Consider the following 26713-nt stretch of genomic DNA (forward strand, 5'->3'; position numbering starts at 1 on the left):
GGTATAGTGGACTGTCTTCCTAGATGAAAAGGAGAGACGACCTTGGGTAGAAAGGTCGGGTCAGGTCGGAGGATCACCGTACTGTTATGAAATATCGTATACGGTGGGTCTGCTCTGAATGCGCAGATGTCACTGGCCCTCTTACCTGTGGTGAGGGCCGTAAGTAATGCCGTCTTCCATGACAGCAGGTGTAGTGGGATGGAAGCCATGGGCTCGAAGGGCGGTTTCATGAGTTGGCTCAGGACTAGAGACAGACTCCAGGTGGGTAGAACTTGTTTGATTGGTGGGTGTAGGCGAATGATGCCCTTGAGGAAAGCTCTGGTCGCATGGTGAGAGAATACCGTTGTGCCATCGATGCGGGGGTGGAAAGCAGAGATGGCTGCCAGGTGTACCTTCAGGGAAGAATACGACAGACCCGCTCTAGAGAGCGTTAAGGTGTAAGTTAGTACCTGAGGTATAGTGGCATAGTTGGGGTCGAAGTTGTGCTGTGAGGCATAGTGTGAGAAGCGCTTCCACTTCAGTAGATAGGATTTCCTAGTAGATGGTTTTCTGGAGTTCACCAGGACCTGACGGACCTCCGGGGGGAAGTCTAGAAACTGATTCTCCAGGCTGTTAATTTGAGCGATGCCGGGTTGTGGTGAAGGACCCTGCCGTCCTGTTGAGAGAGGAGATCCCGTGTTTGAGGGAGTTGGATGAAGGTGTTGTTGGACAGGAGCAGCAAGGTCGTAAACCAGGGTTGGCGGGGCCACCATGGAGTTATGAGGATGCAGTTTGTGTGGTCTACCTGAATCTTCTGTAGCACTCTGGTGATAAGTGGAATGGGGGGGAAGAGGTAGTGGAGTGTTCCGTTCCAAGTTTGCAGGAAGGCATCCCCCCTGGAGAGGTGGGATGGAGGACCTCTCGTGTAGAAGCGGGTGCATTGGGCATTTGACGGTGAAGCAAATACATCTATCTTCGGTTGTCCGAAGATGCTGAAGATCTGTCGGATGTATCGGCTGTTGATGGACCACTCGTGGTTGTTGGTAGAGTGGCGACTCAGGGCGTCTGCCTGGGTGTTCTCGACCCCTGGTAGGTGTACGGCCGTGAGGAAGATGCCCTGGCTTATGCTCCAATGCCACAGTGCCAGGGCTCTCTTGCAGAGTCTGACGGAGGCGGTGCCGCCCTGCCTGTTGATGTAAAAGACTGTGGTGATGTTGTCGGAGGTGATCTGGACGTGCTGGTTCCTTAGCGATGGGAGGAAGGACCGCAAAGCCTTGTGCACTGCGATGAGCTCCAGGCAATTTATGTGGAGAGAGCGTTCGTAGTCTGTCCACTGGCCCTGCACCGTGAGGTCTTCCAAGTGGGCTCCCCATCCCCACTTGGAGGCATCTGTGGTTACAATCACCGAGGGCGGTGTCTGCTTGAATGGCATGCCCTTGTAGAGGTGACGTTCCTTGGTCCACCATTTGAGGGATGGCACAATGTGTAGTGGAAGGGTGAGTAGTGTGGATTGATGTTGTGTGTGGGGGCGAAAAGTCCTTACGAACCACATTTGGAGGGGACGCATGTGCAGCTTCGCAAACCGCAGAACTGCTGTGGTTGCTGCCATGAGGCCTAGCATTCTCTGGAAAGTGAGCGCTGTTTGGGAGCGCTGGGCGATGATAGTGTTGGCCAGTGACAGTATGGCGAGTGCCCTGTCCTGAGGTAGAAAAGCCGTTTGCGAGAGCGTGGAGATGTCTGCTCCTATGAATTGAATCCTCTGGGTAGGGACTAGTTTGGATTTTGAGAGGTTGACTAGGAGGCCTAAGGTGGCCAGGGTGGAGAGAGTGGTCGAGACGTCCAGTTGTAGTTGCTCCCTGGAATGGGCGACGATCAGCCAGTCGTCTATGTAAGGGAAGATTGATATCTGTTGCTGGCGTAATGTGGCTGCTACTACTGCCATGCACTTGGTGAAGACCCTTGGTGCTGTGGAGAGGCCGAAGGGAAGTGAGCAGAACTGGAAGTGCTGCTTCCCTATGGCGAACCTGAGGAATCTTCTGTGATGATGATTGATTGTAATGTGGAAGTAGGCATCCTGGAGGTCTATGGACGCCATCCATGCTCGCTCTGGGATGAGCGGGAGGATTGCCTGAAGCGTGACCATACGGAATTTCTTGTAGGTTATGTGTAGGTTGAGTTTGCGGAGGTCGAGAATGGGTCGGAGTCCTCCGTCCTTTTTTGGCACCAGGAAGTACCGGGAGTAGAAGCCGGTGCGATGGTATTGGGGTGGGACTGGTTCTATCGCGCCTTTGTCCAGCAGAGACGCGATTTCTGTCTGCAGGGGTGCGGACGGGGGTGTGGTGAGGAATCGGTGGTGCCTTGGAGTGGAGGTAAACTCTATTAGGTAGCCTCTTTGAATGATGGCGAGGACCCAGGCGTCTGATGTTATGGTCCTCCAGGCAGTGTAGAATGGTTGTAGTCGTGTTGATCGGTTTGGCTGATGGAGGGAGACTGGACGGCTCGGGGGAGGGAGGTCAGAGAGACGGTTTGGATGTGGTTGAAGGTTTCTTGGTTGTTTGGCGTCTGTTTTGAAAGGAAGGTTTGGACTGCGGTGGTTTGCGCTTCCATGATTCCTGTTGCCGTGGGGATCTGGTCCCTTTGTATTGGCTGGACCTCCAGTTCCTTTGCCGATTGGATTGGGTCAGAGGTTGGGAGACTCCCAGTCGTTTCGCCCTTTTCCTGCCATCGTCTACTGATGTGAGGATGTCATCTGTAGATGAGCTAAACAGGCCAAGGCCATCAAAGGGCAAATCTTCAACCTTGTATTTGATGTCTGGTTGGAGGGAGGAGGACCTGAGCCACGCGTGTCTGCGGAGTGCTATGGCTGAGGCCAAGGTTCTGGAGGAACACTGTGCAGCGTGACGGGCAGTGTTGATTTGCTGTTTGCTCACTCTGGCCATTTCTTGCAAGGTAGTGGTGGCTGACTTTTGGGATGCCTCGGGCAGGGATGGTACCAATGCGGCGAGGGAAGTGGTCAGGTTGTGGGTGTATGCGGAAAAGCATGCCATGTAGTTGAGGATTTTGGTTGTGGCTGTAGTGAGGGCGTAAATCTTTCTCCCAATGGTGTCAAGTTTTTTGCCCTCCCGTTCTGGTGGTACCGGGTGTCTAGTCTGCTTCGACTTCGAAGACGAATGCACAATGATCGAGTTCGGAGCCGGGTGGGTGAACAGGAACTTGGAATCAGGTGCGTGTATCTTGTACAGAGCTTCAACCCTCTTGGATGTTGGCGGTACTGATGCCGGTTTGTCCCATGCTTCTTTGAGTGTTTCTAGGAGGACGGGGAGCATGGGAAGAGAGGAGCTGGATGGAAGATCCGCATGCACTAGATCAAATACGACGTCCGAGACTCTGGGAGCGTCCGTATTGAGTTTCAGATTTAGCGAGCTTGCCATGTTTGCTACGAGGTCGAGGTAGGATCTCGGGCCCTCAGACGGTGATAGGTCTGCTGGCTTGGCTATGTCGGAGTCTGGGGATTGTAGGTCCGAACCCGAAGAGTGGTCGGAGTCGGAGAGTTCCTCTTCGGATCCGTCGTCGGTTCCTTGGTGCAGGTCGGGCTGAGGTGTTGTCTTGGGAGCCGCGTGTAAGGATCCCAGTGGCGACGGGAGTTTCGGTTCGGCGCCGAGACTCGTAGGGTCGTCATGGTGGTGAAGCGGTTCGACCGATGCAGTTTGGAGTCTGTGTGTGTGGTCTCGGTAGCGAGGAGACTCTTGGTAGCTGTGGTAATGGCGATCGTAGGAGGGTGATCGTCGGTGCCGCCTTCGGTTCCGTGGGGATGGAGACCTGGATCTCGATGGAGAGTAATAGTAGTGTCTCCCCCTGCGGTGGCTGCGGGAGCGTCGGCGGCTGCGGGACCTGGTGCGGCGGCGACTGCGGGACCTGGTGCGGCGGCGACTGTGGGACCTGGTGTGTCGGCGACTGCGGGACCTGGTGCGTCTGCGACTGCGAGATCGTGGTCTAGTCGGGAGAGCTCTCGGGGTCGAGGGTTCTCTGATGAGCGCGTGGGCGTCTATTGGCTGTGCGAGATCTATGAATTTAGTGGGGTCGAGAGGCCGGGTCCTAACGGATGCGGTAGAGTGCGTATCCAGCAGCTGGTCTGGTGGGGAATTCGGAATGGACGGCGACTTCGATGAGATGCGGATGATTTCCAACGGAGTGATTGACGGTGTTGCCGTCGACTTCGACGTCGGAGTCTTCGGCATCGATCCGGAGGCAGTGGCGCTCGGGTTCGGTGCCTTCGGTTTGGTGGTCGGGTTCGAGGCCGAGTCGAGAGGGCGGTTCTTGTGCTTTTTCGAGCTAACGCTACCCGTCGGGTCCGAGTGGGCGGAATCGGAACGGCGGCGCTTTTTGGGGTCGTCCGACTTCTTGGAGTGTTTGCCGGTCTTAGGCTTACAGGGACTCTGTGCCACGGAAGCTGCCGACTGCGTCTCTCCCACGAGGTGTGGGGAAGATGGCGCGGGTTGTTTTTGTCCGCCATGCGGCATGGCCGGTCGGAGTGTGGTTTCCATGAGGTGGCTCTTGAGTCTCGCGGCGCGGTTCTTGCGGGCCTGTTTGCCAAATTGGCTGCAGTGCACGCAGGAGTCTGGACGGTGGGCCTCTCCAAGGCAGAACAAGCAGAGAGAGTGGCCGTCGGACGAGGGGATTTTGGATGAGCAGCTGGTACAGCGTTTAAAGATTATCTTGTCCCTTCCTTCCATCCGCCCGGGGAGGGGGGGGGAGGGAGGGGAAAGTCCAGAAAGAATAGTAAGAGAAGGCTTTTTTTTTTTTTTTTTTTTTATACGATACCAGGAGGAGTAGAAGATGAAGAATTGAAGCGAAGAGAAGGTAATTGTTGGAGATTGCAATGAAGAAGTTGGAGATCAACGAGGAAGGTGCGATCCGGTCGGCGGTAAGGAAGAAACTGAGTGGCTAAGCACCTCCCCCTTGTCCAGGCATGCGCAGTAGCTGCCTCCTCCCAGGACAAGTGGGAGGCGCGCCAGATCTACGATCAAGATTGCTTTGAACTCTCCGAGGTCGGGGCCAATCCTGCGGATTACCCATATGTGTGAATGCACAGAGACCACGAAGAAGATCTTGTTAAATGCTTGGTCGAAATACAAAAGATATGGGGATGAGAGGAAACCGCTTTGGATTGTGCCAACAGAAGTAATAAAGTTATACTCAGATATTAATGAAGAGAAATGGTTATTGTACAAACAATTGTTAAAAATACATGGAGGCAAGGTGGAATTAAAATCGGCGGAAGAATTAGAATATAAGTATAACTGGTTTCAATTGCAACAAATCAAGAGTTTGCTTGAACAGGATATTAAAAATGATGGCGTGAGACAAGAACAGATTTTGAGAGAATGCTGTTTGGCGACAACGAAAAATTGATTTCAAGAATTTATTGAAATGGTCTACAGAAGGTGAAGTAGTTAAATCTCAAATGATAAAATGGGTGATAAATATAAATAAAGAAATACAGATGGAACAATGGGAGTATCTATGGAAGAACTCTATGAAGATATCGATATGTAATAATATTAAATAAAACCGTTTTAAAATGCTATATAGGTGGTATATGACACATAGAAAACTGTCAAAAATGAACAATCAGGTGTCAAATAGATGCTGGAAATGTAAAAAACATGAAGGATCTTTCTACCATATGTGGTGGACTTGTGAAAAGGCAAAACAATTTTGGCAAATGATTCAGCAAGAGATTTCAAAATTTTGTGGGTTACAATATTAAGGCACCAGACATCTTTTTGTTGGGATTACAAATGGAAAAAATTTCGAAACAAGATAGGACAATAATTTGGTACATGCTTTCAGCTGCACGGACATTATATGCGCAGGTGTGGAAGCAAGACAAAATACCAGAAAAATGGGACTGGATTATAAAAGTTATGCAGTGGAGTGAAATGGACAAGCTTACAAGAATCTTAAAAAAATATGATCTAGAGAAGTTTAAAAATGAATGGGGAAAATTTCAAAAATATGTTGAAAAACAATGGAAGGTAAAAGGTTATCTGGTGATTTTTGACAATAGCTGAACGTTAAAAAATGAGACTATGTGATTATATTTTTTTGTTTTCAATTTATTTTGATAAGGATTATAGTTAAAAATGAGACTACGGGATTATCTCTTCAATTTTATTTTTATGATAACGACTAAAGGATCATAATGAAGAAGGATTATAAATACAGTATATGGTTTTTTCCTTATTTTTATTATATTTTGGACATAAGACTTTTTATGAAGATTCTTACCTTTTACTTTTTTATTCTTTTAATTAAAATGCACCATCAGAGGTCACGAAAAGGGGGGGGAGGGAGGAGAAAAATGTAATGTATTGGTACTAAGTTTTTAATAATAGATGAGTATTATTACAATATATTGGAGAATAATAAAAATTGTTTTCAAAAAAAAAAAAAAGGAGAGAAGGAAGGGTTTGACCTCATCTCTGCCAAGATGTGAACTGGGCCTTCCCTCCCAGTTGCTAGTTACTAAAAAAACCCTTGGAAATTCATTCACAGATCTCCCAGAGTTTCATCTAGTTACACGGGGTTGGGGCATGACATAAACCTCCACTTTCAAAGACACCCCCTTCTAGGGTTGCCAAGTCCAATTCAAGAAATATCTGGGGACTTTGGGGGTGGAGCCAGGAGACTTTGGGGGTGGAGCCAGGAGACATTGGGGCGGAGCCAGGAACAAGAGTATGACAAGCATAACTGAACTCCAAGAGAGTACTGGCCATCACATTTAAAGGGACAGCACACCTTTTTAAATGTCTTCCTTCCATAGGAAATAATGAAGGATAAGGGCACCTTCTTTTGGGGCTCATAGAATTGGACCCCCTGGTCCAATCGTTTTGAAATTTGGGGTATACTTTGGGAAGAGGCTCTAGATACTATATTGAAAATTTGGTGCCTCTACCTCAAAAAACAGCTCCCCCAGAGCCACCGAAACCTCCAGATCAATTCCCCATTATACCCTATGAGAAGACATTTCCCTCTCCACACCCCCCCCCCCCCCCCGTTTCTGGGAAATCTGATGCAGGAGAACAGAACTCACCTCCGGAGGTGCAAAGGCACATGGCTGGGCTCCCCTCCCTTCACCGGCCAGCTGACTGGGGGTGGGAAGCAGCCTGAGAAAACGGAAGAGCTCTGGCTGCTGCGATCGGGGCTGGGTGGGAAGGGCTGCCGTTCTCCCCCCTCCCCTCCCCCCCGCTTTCCCTTTTATGGCCAGCGGGGGGAGGAGGCTCCAAATCGGAAGTCTCCAGGCCTAGCGGGGGATTTGGGAACCCTACCCCCTTCCTCTCCACCTTGCTGAAGAACAGACCGGGGAGCGTATAAGCTTTTTTTAGCCAGAACTCTGGCCAAGTCAATGTGTTTCAGCTCAAAAAAAGGCCCTGTTTCAGGGTGCCTGAACTTTCCTTAAATATCAGTGCAGGAAAGTAGATCATAACTGCAAAACAATTTCTGTCGATTAGCAGTTTCATAGGTCCATTTTCTATCTTATCTAACTAATGAGAGATATGAACACTAGCTTAAGGCAATAGGCAATTCTGCTATTCTTTAACATTAAGAATTGACCCTAATGTTTGCAATCACAATATGTTGCTCAAACAAAACACACCCTTGCTATTCTTGATAGGCATTTTTAAAATGTCAAGATTACTACTAATCATGAAGCATAAGGCAATGTCCCTCCCTCACAAAGACTAACAAAGTATCTTACCCAGCAGCTTTTGATGGAAGGCACTGAGATCCACCTTAGGAGGTCTTGGTGGTTTCTTTGGAGGTAGGCCAAGTGACACAATGGAAGGAAGTGATTTGTTTTTTGGAACTTTGACCTCTTTGAGACAGTGCTGTTTTTCTGTGCCAGAATGAAGAGACAATCTTAATACTTTGCAAAAATAAATAAAGTAACCTTCCTAGTGATACTTTGTAAGTGTTCAAACCAAGATCATCCTTTCTGGAAGAACGACAGATTCACCTACCCATTTGTAAATGGTGGCATGAAAACAATTTGATTTGCGGAACAGGGTTGTAAGAATGCTCAGGCAAACAAACTTACTTTGCCTACAATAAGACAAGTACAAGGTTCATTTGCAAACATTGGAGAATGAAGGAAGTATTCATTGGATTCAGGGCTTTTTTTTTTAGCAGGAACACAGTTCTGGCTGGCTTGGTGTCGGGTGTGTGACCTAATATTCAAATGAGTTGGAAACAATGGTGCTGTCAGGGGGTATGCCCTAAAATGCAAATGAGTTCCTCTTTTTTTCTACAAAAAAGCCCTGTGCAAAACAATGGTGATGTCAGAGGTGTGGCCTAATAGGCAAATGAGTTCCTTCTGGGCTTTTTTTTTTTTTTTGTAGACTGGATCTACCGCAACAGGGATCCTATGTCACATTTCCCCCCAGGTCCTTGGGGCCATATGTTTTTGTCAAGAGCACTGTGCAGGAAATTCAGTTCCATGCATATAGCTTGATTCACACTGTGACCACAGCATGCAAGGAGGGGGAGCATACGTTTTCCTCCCACACCATTTCCCCAACCTAAAGGAAGTTCTAAAATGGCTTGTACATATGTTTCCCTAGCAGGGCAACTAGTACCCCTTGGGACTGTTTCAGATCATGGAACTGACATGGGGCATAAGCTCTCTTTCCCAAGGGCCATGGCCCCAGTGCAAATCAAGTCCTAAACACCTGATAATTAACTGCACAGACTTGGGGAAAACAAAGCATAGTTGGGCCCCATATTTGGGCCCCATATTTCAGCCTGGATCTTGCACCTTTTTGGAAATGGATCCCATCTGCCCAAAAGCGTTCTAGGGACAACCTGGGAGAGTTGTCATTCAGGGGGCAAAAATTATACAGGCTGTATGATTCACTTATCTGTAGAGTTATGCCAATAAAGGTGGGATATTGATATTAATTGATATATCTGTAGATTGTGAGGGAAGCAATTGGTTTCCCAGGAAAAAGAATTTCTCTATAAAGGCTAATGTGCCAAAGCCAGTAGAAAACAGAAGTATGCATTGCCAAATAATTTTTCCCCTGACAAAATTGATCTTAACAAGTACAAAACAGTGCAAGTTTACTTAGAAGTAAGCTTAGTTTTATTCAATGGGGCTTACTCCTGGGTAAGTATACTTAGCATTACGGCTGTTGTTTGTTTTCACTTATAGCCTACCTTTTCCTCAAACAGGTACCCAAAGTGTTAGCAGTCAGACCCTTTCTCCTGCTGAGGAGCAGTATAGAGCTAAAAAAGCTAGAAACGCCCCTCTTATTATCACCCCCATACCCTAAGTACAGGACACTGCTTGGGCCAAAATGGACCAAAATAGATTCAGTCTGGGAAATCAGTTTCAAGGCACAAATCAGAGTGGCTGACTGGCTACTACCCACTCCTTGCCCTGGAGAGATGCAGAACTTTAGCACAATGGGTCACCTGGAACCTATTGATTCACTCAGTACCAGGCCTGATTTCCCCTTAAACCATTACCTTTTATTAAACTGTGAATTATCAATGCTTAAGTCTATTCACCTTCTTGATTACCCTTCATGTCTGGTCAGGGCCTTTTTTGTAGAAAAAGCCCAGAAGCAGCTCATTTTCATATTAGGCCACACCCCCTGACATCACCATTGTTTAGTATAGGGTTTTTGTAGAAAAAGCCCAGCAGAAGCTCATTTGCATATGAGGCCAAACCCCCTGATGCCAAGACAGCCAGAACTACATTCCTGTTTGTTCCTGCTCAAAAAAAGCCCTGTGTCTGGTGTTTGTAGGGACATCAAACCTTTCCCACCTCTTTGTCTATCTCAAGTAGAACCAACAGTCCTTTGTCCTGTCTCCAAGCTAATTTCCCCAAACTAAGTGGACCCTGCCTATTTGGGGTTACATCGTTCTCCTCTCCTGTAAATTAAACTGAGAAAATGTAACTGGTCCAAGTCACCCCAGAAAGCTTAAGTAGGCATTCAATCTGGGTCTCTCAAATCCTAGTCAAGTCAAGTCATTACATTATAAAGCAGAATTTATGAATGAATAAAGAATATATTTTGATTAGTAGCTTGGTGGTACATTTACTTCAAGGTTAACAACAGCAATAAGAAATGCACCCAGGTTACCCATTATTTATGTATTTATACATTACACACACAGACGCTTATACACACTCTCTCATACCATTACCTACACACAAACACATGCTTATACACACTCTCTCACAACATTATAGAACTGAACACAGATTAAAATAGGTATGTTACATGAGTATGTTACAATCTGCTGTGTCCTATTTTAACTCTCTCAGGATTATGCACAATATATCTAATTTTCAATGTGGCCAAATCTGTGGATACTTAAATCCAGTGACTGGAGCCATGAACAGACAAGATAAGTCTTTCTACAAGCCTGAAAAACTCCCCAGTCTTATAGATGCAGATCTAGTTTTTCCCAGATTTTTGGAACATGAAACAGGATGTTACCCCACTAGGCTTTCCAATCCCCAGGTCCCAGAGGGGGATCCCCTGGTTTTACAGGCTTCCCCCCACCCCCAGCCAGCTGGCTGTCGGGGAAGCCCCTCCCCCACAGCCACCATGTACCTCTAGATCTCCAGCAGGACCTGCAAACAGGTCTGGTTTTAAAATGTGTGTGTACCTTTAAATTGGAGCAGGAAGTACTTCATGGGGCAGGGATAGCAACAGCAGACCTCGTCAGAGTGCAGCCCCTCCGTTTGTTTTGCTTTCGTTTCAGACAAGTGTAAGAGAGCAGCGTAGCCCTTGTACTTTCCAGACCTTGTTGTGGAGGCACCAGAGACAGTTAAGTGTGTGCGTGAGTGAGAGAGAGAGAGAGAGAAATTGGGGGGAGGGGAAGGAACGCTGTTATTCCCTATGGAGACTTATTCTCATAGGAAATAATGGACAATTGATCTGCAGGTATCTGGGGCTCTGGGGGGGGGGCGCTGTTTTTTGAGGTTGAGGCACCACATTTGTAGCATAGCATCCAGTACCTCTCCCCAAAATACCCCCCAAGTTTCAAAAGGTTTGGACCAGGGGGTCCAATTCTATGAGCCCCAAAAGAAGGTGCCCCTATCCTTCATTTCCTATGGAGGGAAGGGATTTAAAAGATGTGTGGTCCCTTTAAATGTGATGGCCAGAACTCCCTTGAAGTTCAATTATGCTTGTCACACCCTTGCTCCTGGCTCCGCCCCAATGTCTCCTGGCTCCACCCCTAAAGTCTCCTGACTCCACCCCCAAAGTCCCCAGATATTTCTTGAATTGGACTTGGCAACCCTATACTCCACCACTACACAAAACACCCTATTTTCACAAAATGTTCTATATAAATTAAGACAGGCACCATTTTCTACTTGTTGTAGCTAAATGCTTTGTATGAATTGATTAAGTGTGCTGGTCACTGACTAGGGTTGCCAACCCCCAGGTGGGGGCAGGGGATCCCCCGGTTTGGAGGCCCTCCCCCCGCTTCAGGGTCGTCAGAAAGCGAGGGGAGGGAAGGGAAATGTCTGCTGGGAACTTTATTATTCCCTAGGGAGATTTATTCCCATAGAAAATAATGGAGAATTGATCCACAGGAATCTGGGGCTCTGGGGGGGGGCTGTTTTTTGGGGTAGAGGCACCAAATTTTCAGTACAGTATCAAGTGCCTCTCCCCAAAATACCCCCCAAGTTTCAAAAAGATTGGACCAGGGGGTCCAATTCTATGAGCCCCAAAAGAAGGTGCCCATATCCTTCATTATTTCCTATGGAAGGAAGGCACTGAAAAGGTGTGCCGTCCCTTTAAATGTGACGGCCAGAACTCCCTTTGGAGTTCAATTATGCTTGTCACAGTCTTGATCTTGGTTCCACCCCTAATTTCTCCTGGCTCCACCCCCAAAGTCTCCTGGCTCCACCCCCAAAGTCCCCAAATATTTCTTAAATTGGACTTGGCAACCCTATCACTGACTGTAACAATAAACTTGAACTTGGACACTATTCCAGTACACTTTAGCTAAACTCTGGAAATCTATGGAGAATACGTAAGCTTCCCACCCATTACTGAATTCTATTGTCTTTTAGAAGGTTCACGTTGTATTCCTAGTACCTATTTGCAGGACATTCAAGAGTCTACAAACAAATATCTCCTTCAGACCTTCCTTCACACCAGCCAGACCCAACTTAATCAAATGAAAACAAATCACATAACTTTCCACACTCCAAGCCCCACCTCCAAAAGGTGAGTGCCCTTAACCTTTGTTTCACACCAGCCAGACCCAACCTTTGTTTCAAATAGGCTGTGCTAGGGAGGGGTGGTGAATTATGACAACAACCTATGGCCATTATCTATTTGAGATATCAAGATTACATATAATTAACATTAAGGAACTTAACATATGAGCACTGAATGATCTTACTTGGCATGGCAGAGTCATCAGCGTTTTCAGTGGAACCAGTAACATTAATGATTTCATGTGCTCTTTTCTCCAAGCTTGTATAACTTCTTGGGGGAACGGGTGGTGTGATGGTAGAAAAAGGAACAGGCTCACTATGTAAAGGAGGAGGATTTGTTGATGCAGCAAATACTAGTCCTTGCTTATTTCCAGTTATTTTTGCTCTGTCTTCTTCAATGACAGTAACATCGCTTTTCGGTTGTGCCATGGATGCTTCTTTATTTGCATGTCGCAGTGGTAGCATAGAATGCTTTTGGTCATTACAAGAGAAAGCATTCTCCCAGATATACAAAGTGTGGCGGAAAGAACTATTTGCCACCGAATCTTCTCCGGAATGAAGATAAGATGTTGAGTGCTGTTTTGGTGAACCTAACACGGGTGCAGTCTCTGCACTAAGGGTCTCCAGCAAATTTTTGCCTTTTTTATCTTCATTTGTAGGAACTTCAGACAATTCATGAAGCTTGACCCTTGGCAATGCTACAGGCTTTATTTGTGCTATTCCAGACTTCTGTGATGTGGACTCAATCTTTTGCTCAGGATCTGGAATACGCACTCTGCACAAGGGCTTGGGTTTGGTTGGGCATGCATGGCTGGTACTTTGCCCTGACATGAGTCTTGAAGGAGATTTCTTTGCAGGTTGCAGCAAAGCACTAGAAAAATTGGAATCATTTTGAAACTTTGCTCGAAGTGCCTGGAAGTCTCCAGTTCCTTCCTAAAATATCCATCAACAAGGAAACCAAAAATTAATTGCAATGTTAATGTTTAAACGTTAATTATCATACAATTCAAGAGGAATAACCCATAGGGGGCTTAATTTTTTCAGAGTTTAAGAAAATACATAATGAGAACTAATGAACTAAAGTAAATATCAGGGGAAAGTAATCTGGAAAGACCCATGAATACACCCAATACCACAGAAAGAAGGACACTGCGTTTGCAGTGTCAAACACTATATTTTATACAGAATGCCTTAGCTCGGGAACACTGAAGAATCAGAAAACACTATAATGTATAACATTTTTTCTACATGGTTGTGCTGTATACAAGCATGGTTGTGTTGTATACACTGCAGTCAAGGAAACGGGCAAAAGATGAACAATTGTCATAATGAACATGTTGAACTATATACAGGAGGTTGAGCAACAACTCTACAATCAGATTTTATAAACCACTATCCTCAGACTTCATGAAGACATACAAGAAAGAATTAAACAGGAATATACACATATATGGAACAAATCTATGTGAAATACCTCAAGACCCTCAGCTAGGCATTTTCTATCTACTACACAAAATACACAAGCCTGGCTACTAGGGCTGCCCCATTATCTCAGGTGTTAGCACAATCCTGTAATGGTAACTGATTATGTTCTCAGGCTTTATGCCATCAACACTACCAGTAACCAATATTCCCTAAACTGCAGAGTCTTGTGAGCAAAAATTCTACCTTGTGAGCTACTGGTGATAAAGTTGTGAGCTACTGGCTACTGGCATTAAAGTTGTGAGCTACTGCATAAAATATTGTGCTCTGGGGTCATCCTTCTTAAGCTAAGATAAAAATGTGTGAGCTGGAGGCTAAAAATCTGTGAACTGCCAGTTACTTGTATGATACGATGGATTCTGAAGGACCATTATAGCCATGATAGCTGTTGAATCTCCATACCAACATCCCCCATTAAAAAGGACTATGAGCTATCTAGAATATTATCCCTGACAATTCCACAGCAGACTTTGCTACCAAGTTCTGCCTTTTGTACTCACCCATAGTTACTTCAAATTTTGCAACAGCTTTAACCTTCGGATTAATGACTTGACCATAGGAACCTGCATGACACCACAATGTGTAAACATTCCCATGACTGATTTAGACAATGCTTCCTCATCTTCTTCCTGTTCTGTACTTATCTTCTGGATGTATTGGAAAGAAGTTCTAGAGAGATTGTACCAGGACTTCCAACAACTTTCAGCCTACCATCAATCTGAACATGGATCAGTCAACTAAACAGGTGCATTTTCAGGACACACACACAAATACCCTAATCCAAAGGCATCCACTGCTATTACATATATAACAAACACAATGGGTGTTTTCGCACTCACGTTTTACTGGCGCCACGACCCTCCTCACGCCGGCGAATCTGCATGGATTTCGCACCAGAAGCGCCGGCGCACCCAGAAGCGCCGGCTACTTCCGTCGCTAAGCCAGCGCAAACGTTTTCCTGCATCTTTGCGATTTCCGTTTGCGCTGGCTTAGCGACGGAAGTAGCCGGCGCTTCTGGGTGCGCCGGCGCTTCTGGTGCGAAATCCATGCAGATTCGCCGGCGTGAGGAGGGTCGTGGCGCCAGTAAAACGTGAGTGCGAAAACGGCCAATGAGTTAAGTCTGAAAGCAAATGGGCAGCCAATGTATTCATTTATACAGTTTTCACAGAAGCCCAGTGTCAAGTGCTTCATAGTAATGTAACTCAGAGTGCAGAACAAAGTACAGAAATCAAACCCTGCCTCTCAAGGAAAGACTGTATATAGCACTTTAATCAAAGTGGATTAAAAGCACTGCATATTACAAAGGGAACCCCTGCTGTAATAGTACTCTGGGGGATAGAACTAGAGAGGACAACCCTGCCAGGTCACGTTTCAATTAATGGTTGAGCACCTTGGTCTTATCTGATGCCAACTTGAGTTTGCATAGACAAGGCAAGTTCAAAATGTTTAAAATAAAATAAATCCATATTGAGCTGCAATTTGTGCCCTTTCATTGCATGAAAGACACCAGCCATATTTGTGCAAAAAATGAAGTGAATCAAAATTGTATATGAGATTGGAAAATTAAGTGAAAAGATATTCTTGGACAGAACTTCCATCATGCTCAAAAGACACTGATGACTTTAATGAGAAGGCAACACAGTCAAACATTGTCCTGAGATTTGATTGAATTCTATGTAATTGCATCCAGCTTATTAAACACCACACAGTTTCTCCTGAATGACCCTTTTTATTCAACTTCATTATTTTCACATTACACAGTGTGATGTAAAGCACCCAGGAGATATTTCAGTTGCTCCAATTTTACCTCAAAAGCCGGCTGTATGATACAACCCACTAAACCAGAGTCTAGTCTAAACTATAATGTATATGCAATTAACATTTCCATAAAAGATAAAAACAAACTCTCTTATCTTCATCCAAAGCACCATACAGGGTTATGGCTACAACTAGTGGAAGCCAAGACAAAATAAAATGCCCTTGTTTCAACAGCATGGACACATTTTTTGTGCACATGCTTTAAAATCTGCTCAAACACAGAACACTGTTTATAGATCTTTCCTGCAACCCAGATGTTTCTTTCATTACTAAGTTTCTCATCAGTTGTTTATCTATTTACTAGTGATTTACTACTAACTTACCTAGTAATTTACCTAGTAAATTAGGTGGACAAGAACACCACTAGGAAATACCCTTTGTTTTACCTAGACTTGTAGCAAGAGCCATTAACAGGCAACTTTTATTACCTTTTATTGGTTTCCCACACAAATGCTATCCAGACCAAATGGATACAGACCAGACTATTTCGCCATTTGATCCTAACTTTGTATCAGTTTACACTCTTAACCCACCAGCTATATGTATTTCTGCTGATTGCACCCCATTCCTTTGTCTGAAGAAGTATGCATGCATACAAAAGCTTACATGAGAGCCAGCTATACGTATTTCTGCTCACTGTACCCCATTCCCTCTTCTGAAGTAGTATGCATACATACAAAAGCTTACATGAGAGCCAGTTTGGTGTAGAGGTTAAGTGCATGGACTCTTATCTGGGAGAACATAAGAACACAAGAGAAGCCATGTTGGATCAGGCCAACGGCCCATCAAGTCCAACACTCTGTGTCACACAGTGGCAAAAAAATTTATATACACACATACACTGTGGCTAATAGCTACTGATGGACCTGTGCTCCATATTTTTATCTAAACCCTTCTTGAAGGTGGCTATACTTGTGGCCGCCGCCACCTCCTGTGGCAGTGAATTCCACATGTTAATCACCCTTTGGGTGAAGAAGTACTTCCTTTTATCCGTTTTAACCTGTCTGCTCAGCAATTTCATCGAATGCCCACAAGTTCTTGTATTGTGAGAAAGGGAGAAAAGTACTTCTTTCTCTACTTTCTCCATCCCATGCATTATCTTGTAAACCTCTATCATGTCACCCCGCAGTCGATGTTTCTTCAAGCTAAAGAGTCCCAAGCGTTTCAACCTTTCTTCATAGGGAAAGTGCTCCAGCCCTTTAATCATTCTAGTTGCCCTTCTCTGGACTTTCTCCAATGCTATAATATCCTTTTTGAGGTGCGGCGACCAGAACTGCACACAGTACTCCAAATGAGACCGCACCATCGATTTATACAGGGGCATTATGATACTGGCTGATTTGTTTTCAATTCCCTTCCTAATAATTCCCAGCATGGCGTTGGCCTTTTTTATTGCAAACGCACACTGTCTTGACATTTTCAGTGAGTTATCTACCACGACCCCAAGATCTCTCTCTTGGTCAGTCTCTGCCAGTTCACACCCCATCAACTTGTATTTGTAGCTGGGATTCTTGGCCCCAATGTGCATTACTTTGCACTTGGCCACATTGAACCGCATCTGCCACGTTGACGCCCACTCACCCAGCCTCAACAGATCCCTTTGGAGTTCCTCACAATCCTCTCTGGTTCTGAACAATTAAGTGTCATCCGCAAACTTGGCCACTTCACTGCTCACTCCCAACTCTAAATCATTTATGAACAAGTTAAAGAGCATGGGACCCAGTACCGAGCTCTGCGGCACCCCACTGCTTACTGTCCTCCACTGCGAAGACTGCCCATTTATACTCACTCTCTGCTTCCTATTACTCAGCCAGTTTTTGATCCACAAGAGGACCTGTCCTTTTACTCCATGACTCTCAAGCTTTCTAAGGAGCCTTTGATGAGGAACTTTATCAAAAGCTTTCTGGAAGTCAAGGTAAACAACATCTATTGGGTCTCCTTTGTCCACATGTTTGTTCACCCCCTCAAAGAAATATAACAGGTTAGTGAGGCAAGATCTTCCCTTGCAGAACCCATGCTGAGTCTTCCTCAATAACCCGTGTTCATCAATGTGCCTACTCATTCTGTCCTTGATAATGGTTTCTACCAACTTTCCCGGTATTGAAGTCAGACTGACTGGCCTGTAATTTCCCGGGTCTCCTCTGGAACCTTTTTTAAAGATGGGGGTGACATTTGCTACCTTCCAGTCCTCAGGAACGGAGGCAGATTTCAATGAAAGATTACAGATTTTTGTTACAAGATCCACAAGTTCAACTTTGAGTTTTTTCAGAATGAAGTCCTTCAAAACTCAGAAATTCTCAGCAATTTCTCCAGCTGTCTCAGCTATCAGAGCTGCTCTGCTCCTCTCAGACCTCTGTGAGCTGCTCTGCTCCTCTCAGATTCCCCACTCCTCCACTTGCAGCTGCTGGAATGGCCTTGGGTCAGTCATAGCTCTTACAGAGGTTGTCCTTGAAAGGGCAGCTGCTGAGAGCGCCTTCTCAGCCGCACCTACCTGACAGGGTGGTCTGTTGCGAGGGGAGAAGATATAGGAGATTGTAAGCCACTCTGAGGGGGATTCTACATTCATGTTTGAGCCAGATTTTCTGAGAACTGAAGCCGGTTTATAAAAATCCAGATTATTTTTAAAGCATTAAAACTGTTCTCTCATTTGCTATGGTTCTTGTCTATGGCAGTTGTTTTGACGTGTTTCATCCACAAGGTGGTACTATTGCTCTCAGAGTAATCACTACGAGCCCCAATAACTCATGTGGTAATCACATGGTTGTGTGTTCAATCCCCACTTCCCACTGAATTCAGGAGGCTGAAGATAATTCCTTATTTGCAGTTCCTTATTCATTCCTTATTTGTTACTTATTCGTAAATTCAACCAAAAACACCGAAGAGGGTTTGAAAGCTCTGAATCCCAAAATAAGGTCTGGAGCCCCATATATCATACATCCCCTTGTTCAGGGGACTCTACCCTTCAAGAAGGTATGTGTTGCCTCATGGTCCAATGAGCGGTTATTGTGCCAGCTGCTGCAGAGCAAGGTGCCCCCTGGGAGGCAGACACTGGGGCCAGGCTGTACCCCAAAACAATGTTTGGACCACCCCAAGTGACACATGCCCACACTTGGGACACTGTCCCCTGCAAGAAGATATGCAATGCTGCCCGGTCCAAACACTGCTTCTGGCACCACAAGCTTCCATTTGGAGTGCCATCAAGAAGCCTGTATTTCAGAGGAGAGTTGAATAAGGAACTATTTTGATTGATTGCCCTCTACACACCAAAAAACAATATGGACCACCACATGCCATACAACCCCATGTTCAGGGAATACCAAAATTAGAATTCCAAATAGGGTTCTCAACTCTGGGGTGGGAAACTCCTGGAGATTTGGGGGTGAAGTCAGGGGAGGGTGGGGTTCAGGAAAGGGCACAAGGAGGATAAGTAGTTTTATACCTGAGACACTTCAACAGGGTATAATGGCATACAGTCCACCCTCCAACATCTTTGGAGATCTGTTGTTAATTCTGTAAGATTTCTAGGCCCCCCATTTTCTCTAGGGGGGCTGATCTCTGCAGTCTGGCTTTCCTCTGCAGAGTATTCCTTGGTGGTCTCCCATCCAAATACCAACCTAGTTCAGCATCCAAGATCTGACAAGATTGGGTTATACATTGTAACATTCCACATCCCCCACAGTAGGACCTATACCAACCCCCCCCCCCCAAAGGGACTAGGCAGAATTATAAGGGAAGAAGATCGAGACATAATAGTGCTCGACCCCCTTCCAGCCTTCATCCCATCCCGACGGTGACAGGTAGTAGGGCCAGGCTGAATCACTCGCCTCCATCACTGGTGTTATGCAATGCCAGGTCCATTAATAATAAGACCTCTGTCCTTCGGGAGTTCCTATCCGAACAGGATATGGACCTGGCATGCGTGACCGAGACCTGGGTCCGTGAGGGGGAGACGGTAGCTCTCTCCCAGATGACCCCCCCCCCAGGATACTCGGTCTTATACTAGTCACGGACTAGCGGGTGGGGGGAAGGGGCTGCACTACTCATACGAGAGGCTTACTCCTTTAGGGCTCTTCCAGCCCCAGAGATTCTGGGCATTGAATGTGCTGGCCTGATGTGGGATGTTGGGGAGGGGTTGGCGATCTGGCTGGTGTACCGACTGCCTAACGCACCGGCCGGCACCTTACCATCCCTGGTGGAGGCTGTGGCGGACTCAGCGTTGGAGTGCCCAAGGCTTCTGGTCTTGGGTGATTTCACTGTCCATGCCGACGACGCGGCCTCCAGCCAGGCAATGGACCTCGTGTCATCCATGGTGACACTAGGACTCTCCCAGGTTGTTACAACGCCCACTCATCAGGCGGGACACATGTTAGACCTGGTCTTTGCAGCCGGAATATCAGTGAACGATATTGCAATGGAAGCAGTGCCATGGTCGGATCACTTTGCCCTTAAGGCTCGTATGGATGTGTCACCCAAAACCTGTTTAGGCGGAGAGCGTATTTTAGCTCACCCGCGGAGCCTGATGGACCCGGAACGGTTCCTAATGGCCCTACGGGATACCTGGCCCACTGGCGATTCCCTCGATGATCTGGTAGAGTCCTGGAACGATGGACTCTCCAGAGTCATCGAGGTGATCGCACACAGGCGCCCTCTGCGCCCCCGCTCGAAGCCGTCGCTTTAGTTTAACCGGGAGCTGCGGCAATTAAAGCGGGGACTCAGATGACTGGAGAGGCAATGGCGGCGTACTCGAGATGAAGTGACCCGAACATCTTACAGAGAGAGTTTGAAGGCCTATGAGATGGCAATCAAATCCTCAAAGAAAGCATTCTTTGCGACTAAGATTGCGTCTGCAACTTTGGGCCCGGCACAGCTGTTCGATATAATTCGGGGACTTACAACGCTGCCGCAAGGCAGACCAAATTCTATTGAATTGGAAATAGGCTGCGAGGCTTTTGCGAAATTTTTTGCGGATAAAATCGCGTCACTCCGCCCCGACCTCCCTGCCAGTTTTGAGACAGTTAGTGAAACCGAGGCCCCGAGCCTGTCTTCGGATTATACTCTGGATGGTTTTAGCCCCTTCAGCCTGGAGGAAGTTGACAGGATTCTCTTATCTGCTTGCCCAATAACTTGTAAATTGGACTCATGCCCCTCCTGGCTTATTAAAGCCTGCCAGAGGGACCTTAGATATCCTGTACGGGATATCATAAATAGATCCCTGATGGAAGGGCATTTTCCAACGCCGCTCAAAGAGGCAGTGGTCCGTCCCCTCCTAAAAAAAAATCTTTAGACCCGGCCCAATTGGCACATTATCGGCCGATCTCAAATTTGCCCTTTTTGGGCAAACTTATTGAGAGGGCAGTGGCGATGCAGTTACAGACCTTCCTGGAGGACGCTTCCGTCCTTGACCCATTTCAGCCCGGCTTTCACCCGGGTCATGAGACGGAGACGGTGTTGGTTGCCCTGGCAGATGACCTTCAAAGGCATCTGGATCGGGGTGGCTCGGCAGTGCTGATGTTGTTGGACCTATCGGCTGCGTTTGATACGGTTGACCATCGGCTACTGACGTGCTGCCTTGCCGATGCGGGGATTCAGGGGTTGGCTTTACAGTAGCTTTCCTCTTTCCTTGAAGGTCGGGGACAAAGGATCGTGATTGGGGGGGAGCTATCCCGGAGGTGCACACTCGATTGCGGTGTGCCCCAAGGGGCGGTTCTCTCCCCAATGTTATTCAATATCTATATATGACCCCTTGCCCAGATTGCCCGAAGGTATGGGCTGGGGTGTCACCAGTATGCTGATGACACCCAGCTCTATCTGCTGATGGACGGCCGAACAGTCTGCGCCCCAGAAAATCTGGATCGGGCACTACAGGCCGTGGCTGAGTGGCTCAGACTGAGTGGACTGAGACTAAATCCTGCGAAGACAGAGGTCCTTTGCTTGGGTCGTCGGGGACCGGGGGGGGGGGGGAATCCCCCTGCCAATTTTTGACGGTGCGCCGCTGATGGCGGTGGACAGGGTCAAGAGCCTGGGGGTACTATTGGAGCCTTCTTTAAAGATGGAGGCTCAGATAGCAGCCACTGCCAAGTCCGCATTTTTTCATCTTAGGCGGGCAAGGCAGTTGGCCCCCTTCCTGGAGCGCGACGACCTAGCAACAGTGATCCATGCTACGGTCACCTCGAGGTTGGACTACTGCAATGCCCTATACATGGGGCTGCCCCTGTGCCGAACTCGAAAATTGCAGCTGGTGCAGAATGCCACGGCCCGGCTGTTGTTGAGTCTCCCAAAATGGGGACACATTCGGCCGGGTCTTCGGACCCTGCACTGGCTTCCAGTGATGTACCGAGTTCGGTACAAGGTGCTGGTCATTACCTTTAAAGCCCTATATGGCCTGGGACCTGCCTACCTGAAGGACCGTCTCTCCCCACATGTTCCCCAGAGAGTACTGAGATCGGGAACCCAAAATCTTCTCGCTATCCCTGGGCCAAAAGAAGCCCGCTTAAAATCCACTAGAGACAGGGCCTTCTCTGTTATGGCCCCTACATGGTGGAATCAGCTGCCGGAGGAGGTGAGGGCCCTGCGGGACCTTGTTCAGTTCCGCAGGGCCTGTAAGAGAACCCTCTTCCGGCTAGCCTACACCTAGCTGAGATGAGAAACTAAATGTAGCTTTGCCAGACTCCTGTTATACACATTTTTGGAATGTTTAATGGTTTTAAGGTTTTAACAGTTTTAAATGTTTTAATTGTTTATATATTTAAATACTTGTTTAACTTTATGTTTGACTAATTGTTGGGAGCCGCACTGAGCCACTTGTGGGAAGGGCAGAATACAAATCATAAATAAATAAATAAATAAATAAATAAATAAAATGTACTAACAATTATGTGGACAAGAACATCACTAGAAAATACATGCCCTTATGTTTTACCTAGCAATAGCAATTCACAGGCAATTTTATTATCTTTTATTGGTTTCCCACGCAAATGCTATCCAGGCCAAAAGGTACTCCAATTTGCTTGTTACACTGTTTTGCCATTTAATCCTAACTTTGTATCAGTTTACACTCTTAACCCACCAGCTATATGTATTTCCGGGGACAGGGTAAAAGCCGTAACGGGCCGGAACAGCCTGTAACAGGCATAAAACAATGTAGACTGTCACAAAAAACACTGGGATGCATTACAGACACTCGAGAACAATATTCTACAGCAGAAAAAGGGGAACTCACAAGTCCTTATTACCCCGTTCCGGGCCAAATGCCTTCGGAACACCATGGAACTGGCTGAAATGGGCATCAAACAACTTGGGCTGCCACAAAGAACACTGGGATGCATCACAGGCCCCCCAGAACAATATTCTAGAACAAATAAACTGGAACTCAAACATCTTTATGAGCCTGTTCTGGGCCAAAAGGCCTTTATAACTGGGAGAGAAAGATGGACTTGGGAGTTTCACAGATTTTCATTCAGCCAATTTGAAAGTTAAAATGGTCAGTTCCTCACAATTTTGCCCTGAAGGCTTTGAATTAACAAAAACGGGAATGCGCATGCTCTAGAGGAAGAAGCCTCGGCTCGTCCCTCTCCGGACAAGAATAGATATTAAGACCGAAAGAAAAGTAAATATTGAAGTTACGGGGTCATAATATTTGGCAGCAAAGTCAAAGAAGCAAAAGGCGTGCTTAGAAGAGAGTTAGCAGTTAAAAGAAAGGAGTATTTGGCAAAACAGATAAGGAACGGAGGTGGTGATTAACAGATCAGAAATGGCTGCCACTACAGTTAAACAGCTTTCGGAACAGATAGCACAATTTCAGGCTTTAATGATACAATCCCAGAACAAGATAGAAGAAACTATTGCAGAAGTAAAAAATGAAGTCAGTCAGATAAATAAAGAACTGCAAGATATTAGGCAACTCGCTAACAAGGCAGATAAGACGGCTTCAGTAAATAAGAAGGATATAACTCATTTAAAGGAACAGATTAAGAGCCTTTCTGACAGAGCGAGAAGGGCAAACCTTATCGTCCGTGGTATTTCGGAAAATATTGACTCACGACATTTGGAAGATGGGATGATAAAATAGCTTTCAGAACAACAAACAGCAGTAATGATTAGCGCTGACCGTGTAGAAAGAGTTCATAGGTTAAAGAGCAGAAGATCTGGCGGAGAGCCTAGACCAGTTATAATTAAATTTGCAAGAGAAAAAGTGCAGCAGCAAGTGTTTCTGGCTTTGAAGAAAAAGAAGGGACTGGAATTTAAAGGGAAAAGGGTATTTATAGGACAAGATTTTTGTAGTGAGACACTGGAAGAAAAAAGACAAATGAAGCCATTTGCAGACAAGCTCTTTCAGAACAAGATATTGTTTACATGGGCTTACCCAGCTACTATTGTAATTTATAAAGAAGGTAAAAGACTCACAGCAAGGAATCCAGCTGAAGCAAAGAAACTTTTGGAGAAGATGGGTTTGGACCCAGGGGAAACAGGAACTCAACCAGAGGAAGAGTTTAATGTTGATGAACCAGAGGAGGGGCCTTCTACACGTCAGGAGAAACGACAGAGGACGAGATTATAAGACGTCTAAAGGAGAAGGAGGAACTTCTTTTAAAAAAAGGGAAGTACCCCACTAATAAGAGGGAGGGGTGTTACGGTCTTAGATAAAGGAAAGAATAAAGAATCCAGGAGGGGGGAGGTGTGCCCACCTAAAGGTATAGGGAGGGCTGAGAGATCAACCCAAACACGAGCCCTATACCAGAAGAGGGGAGGGGGGATGGGGGGAAGAGTAAGGGGAAAGGGTGTGGGAGGGGAAAAGGGAGAAAGGGGAGAAGTGTATTAGAACTTATTATCCAGCCAGGGAGGGGAGAGAAAGGGAATAATTATGGCTAAAACTTTGAAAATGCTTTCACTGAATGTCAATGGACTAAGTTCAGACCTGAAAAGATACAGATTAACAAGAGTGGCAAGGCAACAAAATATAGATATAATGTATTTACAGGAAACACATAAGGCAAAGGATGATATTAAACCATTGATTAAGCACCCAGGGTAGAAAATATTGGCTGAAGCTAGAAGGAGAACTGAGGCGAGAGGAGTAGCAATTTTAGTACATACAAGGATTGATATTAGGATATTAGATCTTGTTAGTGATAGGGAAGGGAAATATTTGTTCATTAAAGGTAGGTTTCAAAACAGAGTGATAACTTTGATAAATATATATGCCTCAAATACAGGACAGAGGAGATTTTTGAATAAAGTAATGCAAAAAGTTCAGAGATTCTCAGAGGGAGAAGTTATTATAGCAGGAGACTTTAACATAGATATGACTAAGGAGAAGGCGGTCCGGTGGAAAAGGAATTTGGTAGAAGTGCATGAAGCCTTAGGCTTGGTCCCAAAGCCGACACATTTATCAAGTAGACATAAGACAGCTTCTTGTATTGATTATATATTTCTTAAAAAATCAAATACCGTATTTTTTCGGTCCATAAGGCGCTCCGGACCATAGGACGCACCTTCCTCCTGGGGGGTGATCCGCTGCCTCTGCTTCTGATCCGGCGCTTCCCCCGCGCCTGCCTGCCTGGCTCCATCTTCTTCAGGCAAGTGCTGGGATCGCTCCACGTGGCCCCACCGCAAACCCAGCGCTTCGCAAGCGCTGGCTGCGGAGGGGGCAGCATGCTTCCTCCTTGTCTGTCTGCCTGGCTCCACCTCTGACGCTTAAAGCAAGTGCTGGGATAGCTCCCTCCGCCCTCCGATCCCAGCGCTTGATTAAACATCACAGCTGAAGCCAGGCACACAGGCAAGGAGGAAGCACCCACCCCCTCCGCAAACCCAGCGCTTCGCTAGCGCCGGCTGTGGAAAGGGCAGTGTGCTTCCTCCTTGTCTGTCTGCCTGGCTCCACCTCTGATGTTTAAAGCAAGCGCTGGGATCGCTCCCTCCACCCTCTGATCCCAGCGCTTGTTTGCAGATGATATAATTATGACGATGTCTAATCCGAAAGAAGCTATTAGGGAAATGAAAATTATATTAGAGGATTTTGAAGCCTCATCAGGTTTAAGAATAAATATGGAAAAGTCAGAAATAATGTACTTTAATGTTGGTTTGGAAGAAAGGAAAGAAATTAATAGGATAACTAATATGGGGATGGGAGTTAAGAAAATTAAATATCTAGGGATAGAAATCTATAAAAATATTAACAGGATAGTGGAGAAAAATTATAAAAAAAGTCTGGGAGAAGATAGAGAGGGATATGCAGCAATGGGGGAAAAGGACTATGAGTTTGACCACTAAAATAAAGAGTGTTTCTATGTTTTGGATGCCAAGGTTGTTATACCTTTTTCAAACAATACCATTAGAGATCTCTCTCTCTCTCGGCTTGGCTTCGCGAACGAAGATTTAAGAAGGGTGCAATAGTCCACGTTTGCTGCAGGCTCGCTGGTGGCTGACAAGACCAATGTGGGACAGGCAGGTCCGGCCACAGCGGCTGCAGGGAAAAGTCTGATTTAGGGTTGGTCCTGTAGCAGTGCGATTCTTCCTCAATCTCCTTTTGTCCTCAAGACCAGCTATGCGTGTGTTCTCAAAGGAAGAGACAGCCTGGTGGATGGTGTGCCTCCATGCTTTGCGATCTGAGGCTAGGTCAGACCACTGGTGATGGTTGATGTGACAGGTGCTAAGGGATTTCTTCAAGGAGTCCTTGTACCTCTTCTTTGGTGCCCCTCTATTTCGATGGCCGGTGGAGAGTTCGCCATACAGGGCAATCTTGGGAAGGCGGTGGTTTTCCATCCTAGAAATATGCCCTGCCCAGCGCAGCTGCGTCTTCAACAGCAGTGCCTCGATGCTGGTAACCTCTGCCCGCTTGAGGACTTCAGTGTTGGTCACAAAGTCACTCCAGTGGATGTTGAGGATGGTGCGAAGGCAGCGCTGATGAAAGCGCTCAAGGAGTCGCAGGTGATGACGGTATAAAACCCACGATTCGGAGCCATAGATGAGGGTTGTCATCACAACCGCTTTGTAAACATTGATCTTTGTGCCTTTTTTCAGATGCTTGTTGCTCCACACTCTTTTGTGCAGTCGGCCAAATGCACGGTTTGCCTTTGCCAGCCTGTTGTCAATCTCCTTGTCGATCTTGGCATCTGAGGAGATGATGCACCCCAGGTAGCTGAACTGCTGGACTGTCTTCAGAACTGATTCACCCACAGTGATGCAGGG

The 26713-nt window shown here is 46.4% G+C and overlaps 1 protein-coding gene across 1 annotated transcript in view; it reads right to left on the bottom strand.

Annotated features, from left to right (window-relative positions):
* Positions 1-26713, bottom strand: part of FYB2 (FYN binding protein 2) — a 97203-nt gene that overhangs the window by 62272 nt on the left and 8218 nt on the right. Inside the window, exons 2-3 of the mRNA XM_060233021.1 lie at positions 12415-13162; positions 7742-7879 (exon numbers count right to left, since the gene is read on the bottom strand). Of these exons, the coding sequence (XP_060089004.1) occupies positions 7742-7879; positions 12415-13162 (886 nt within the window). The remainder of the gene's footprint in view (positions 1-7741; positions 7880-12414; positions 13163-26713) is intronic.

Source organism: Heteronotia binoei, chromosome 2, assembly GCF_032191835.1.
Source record: "Heteronotia binoei isolate CCM8104 ecotype False Entrance Well chromosome 2, APGP_CSIRO_Hbin_v1, whole genome shotgun sequence".
Taxonomy (NCBI): domain Eukaryota; kingdom Metazoa; phylum Chordata; class Lepidosauria; order Squamata; family Gekkonidae; genus Heteronotia; species Heteronotia binoei.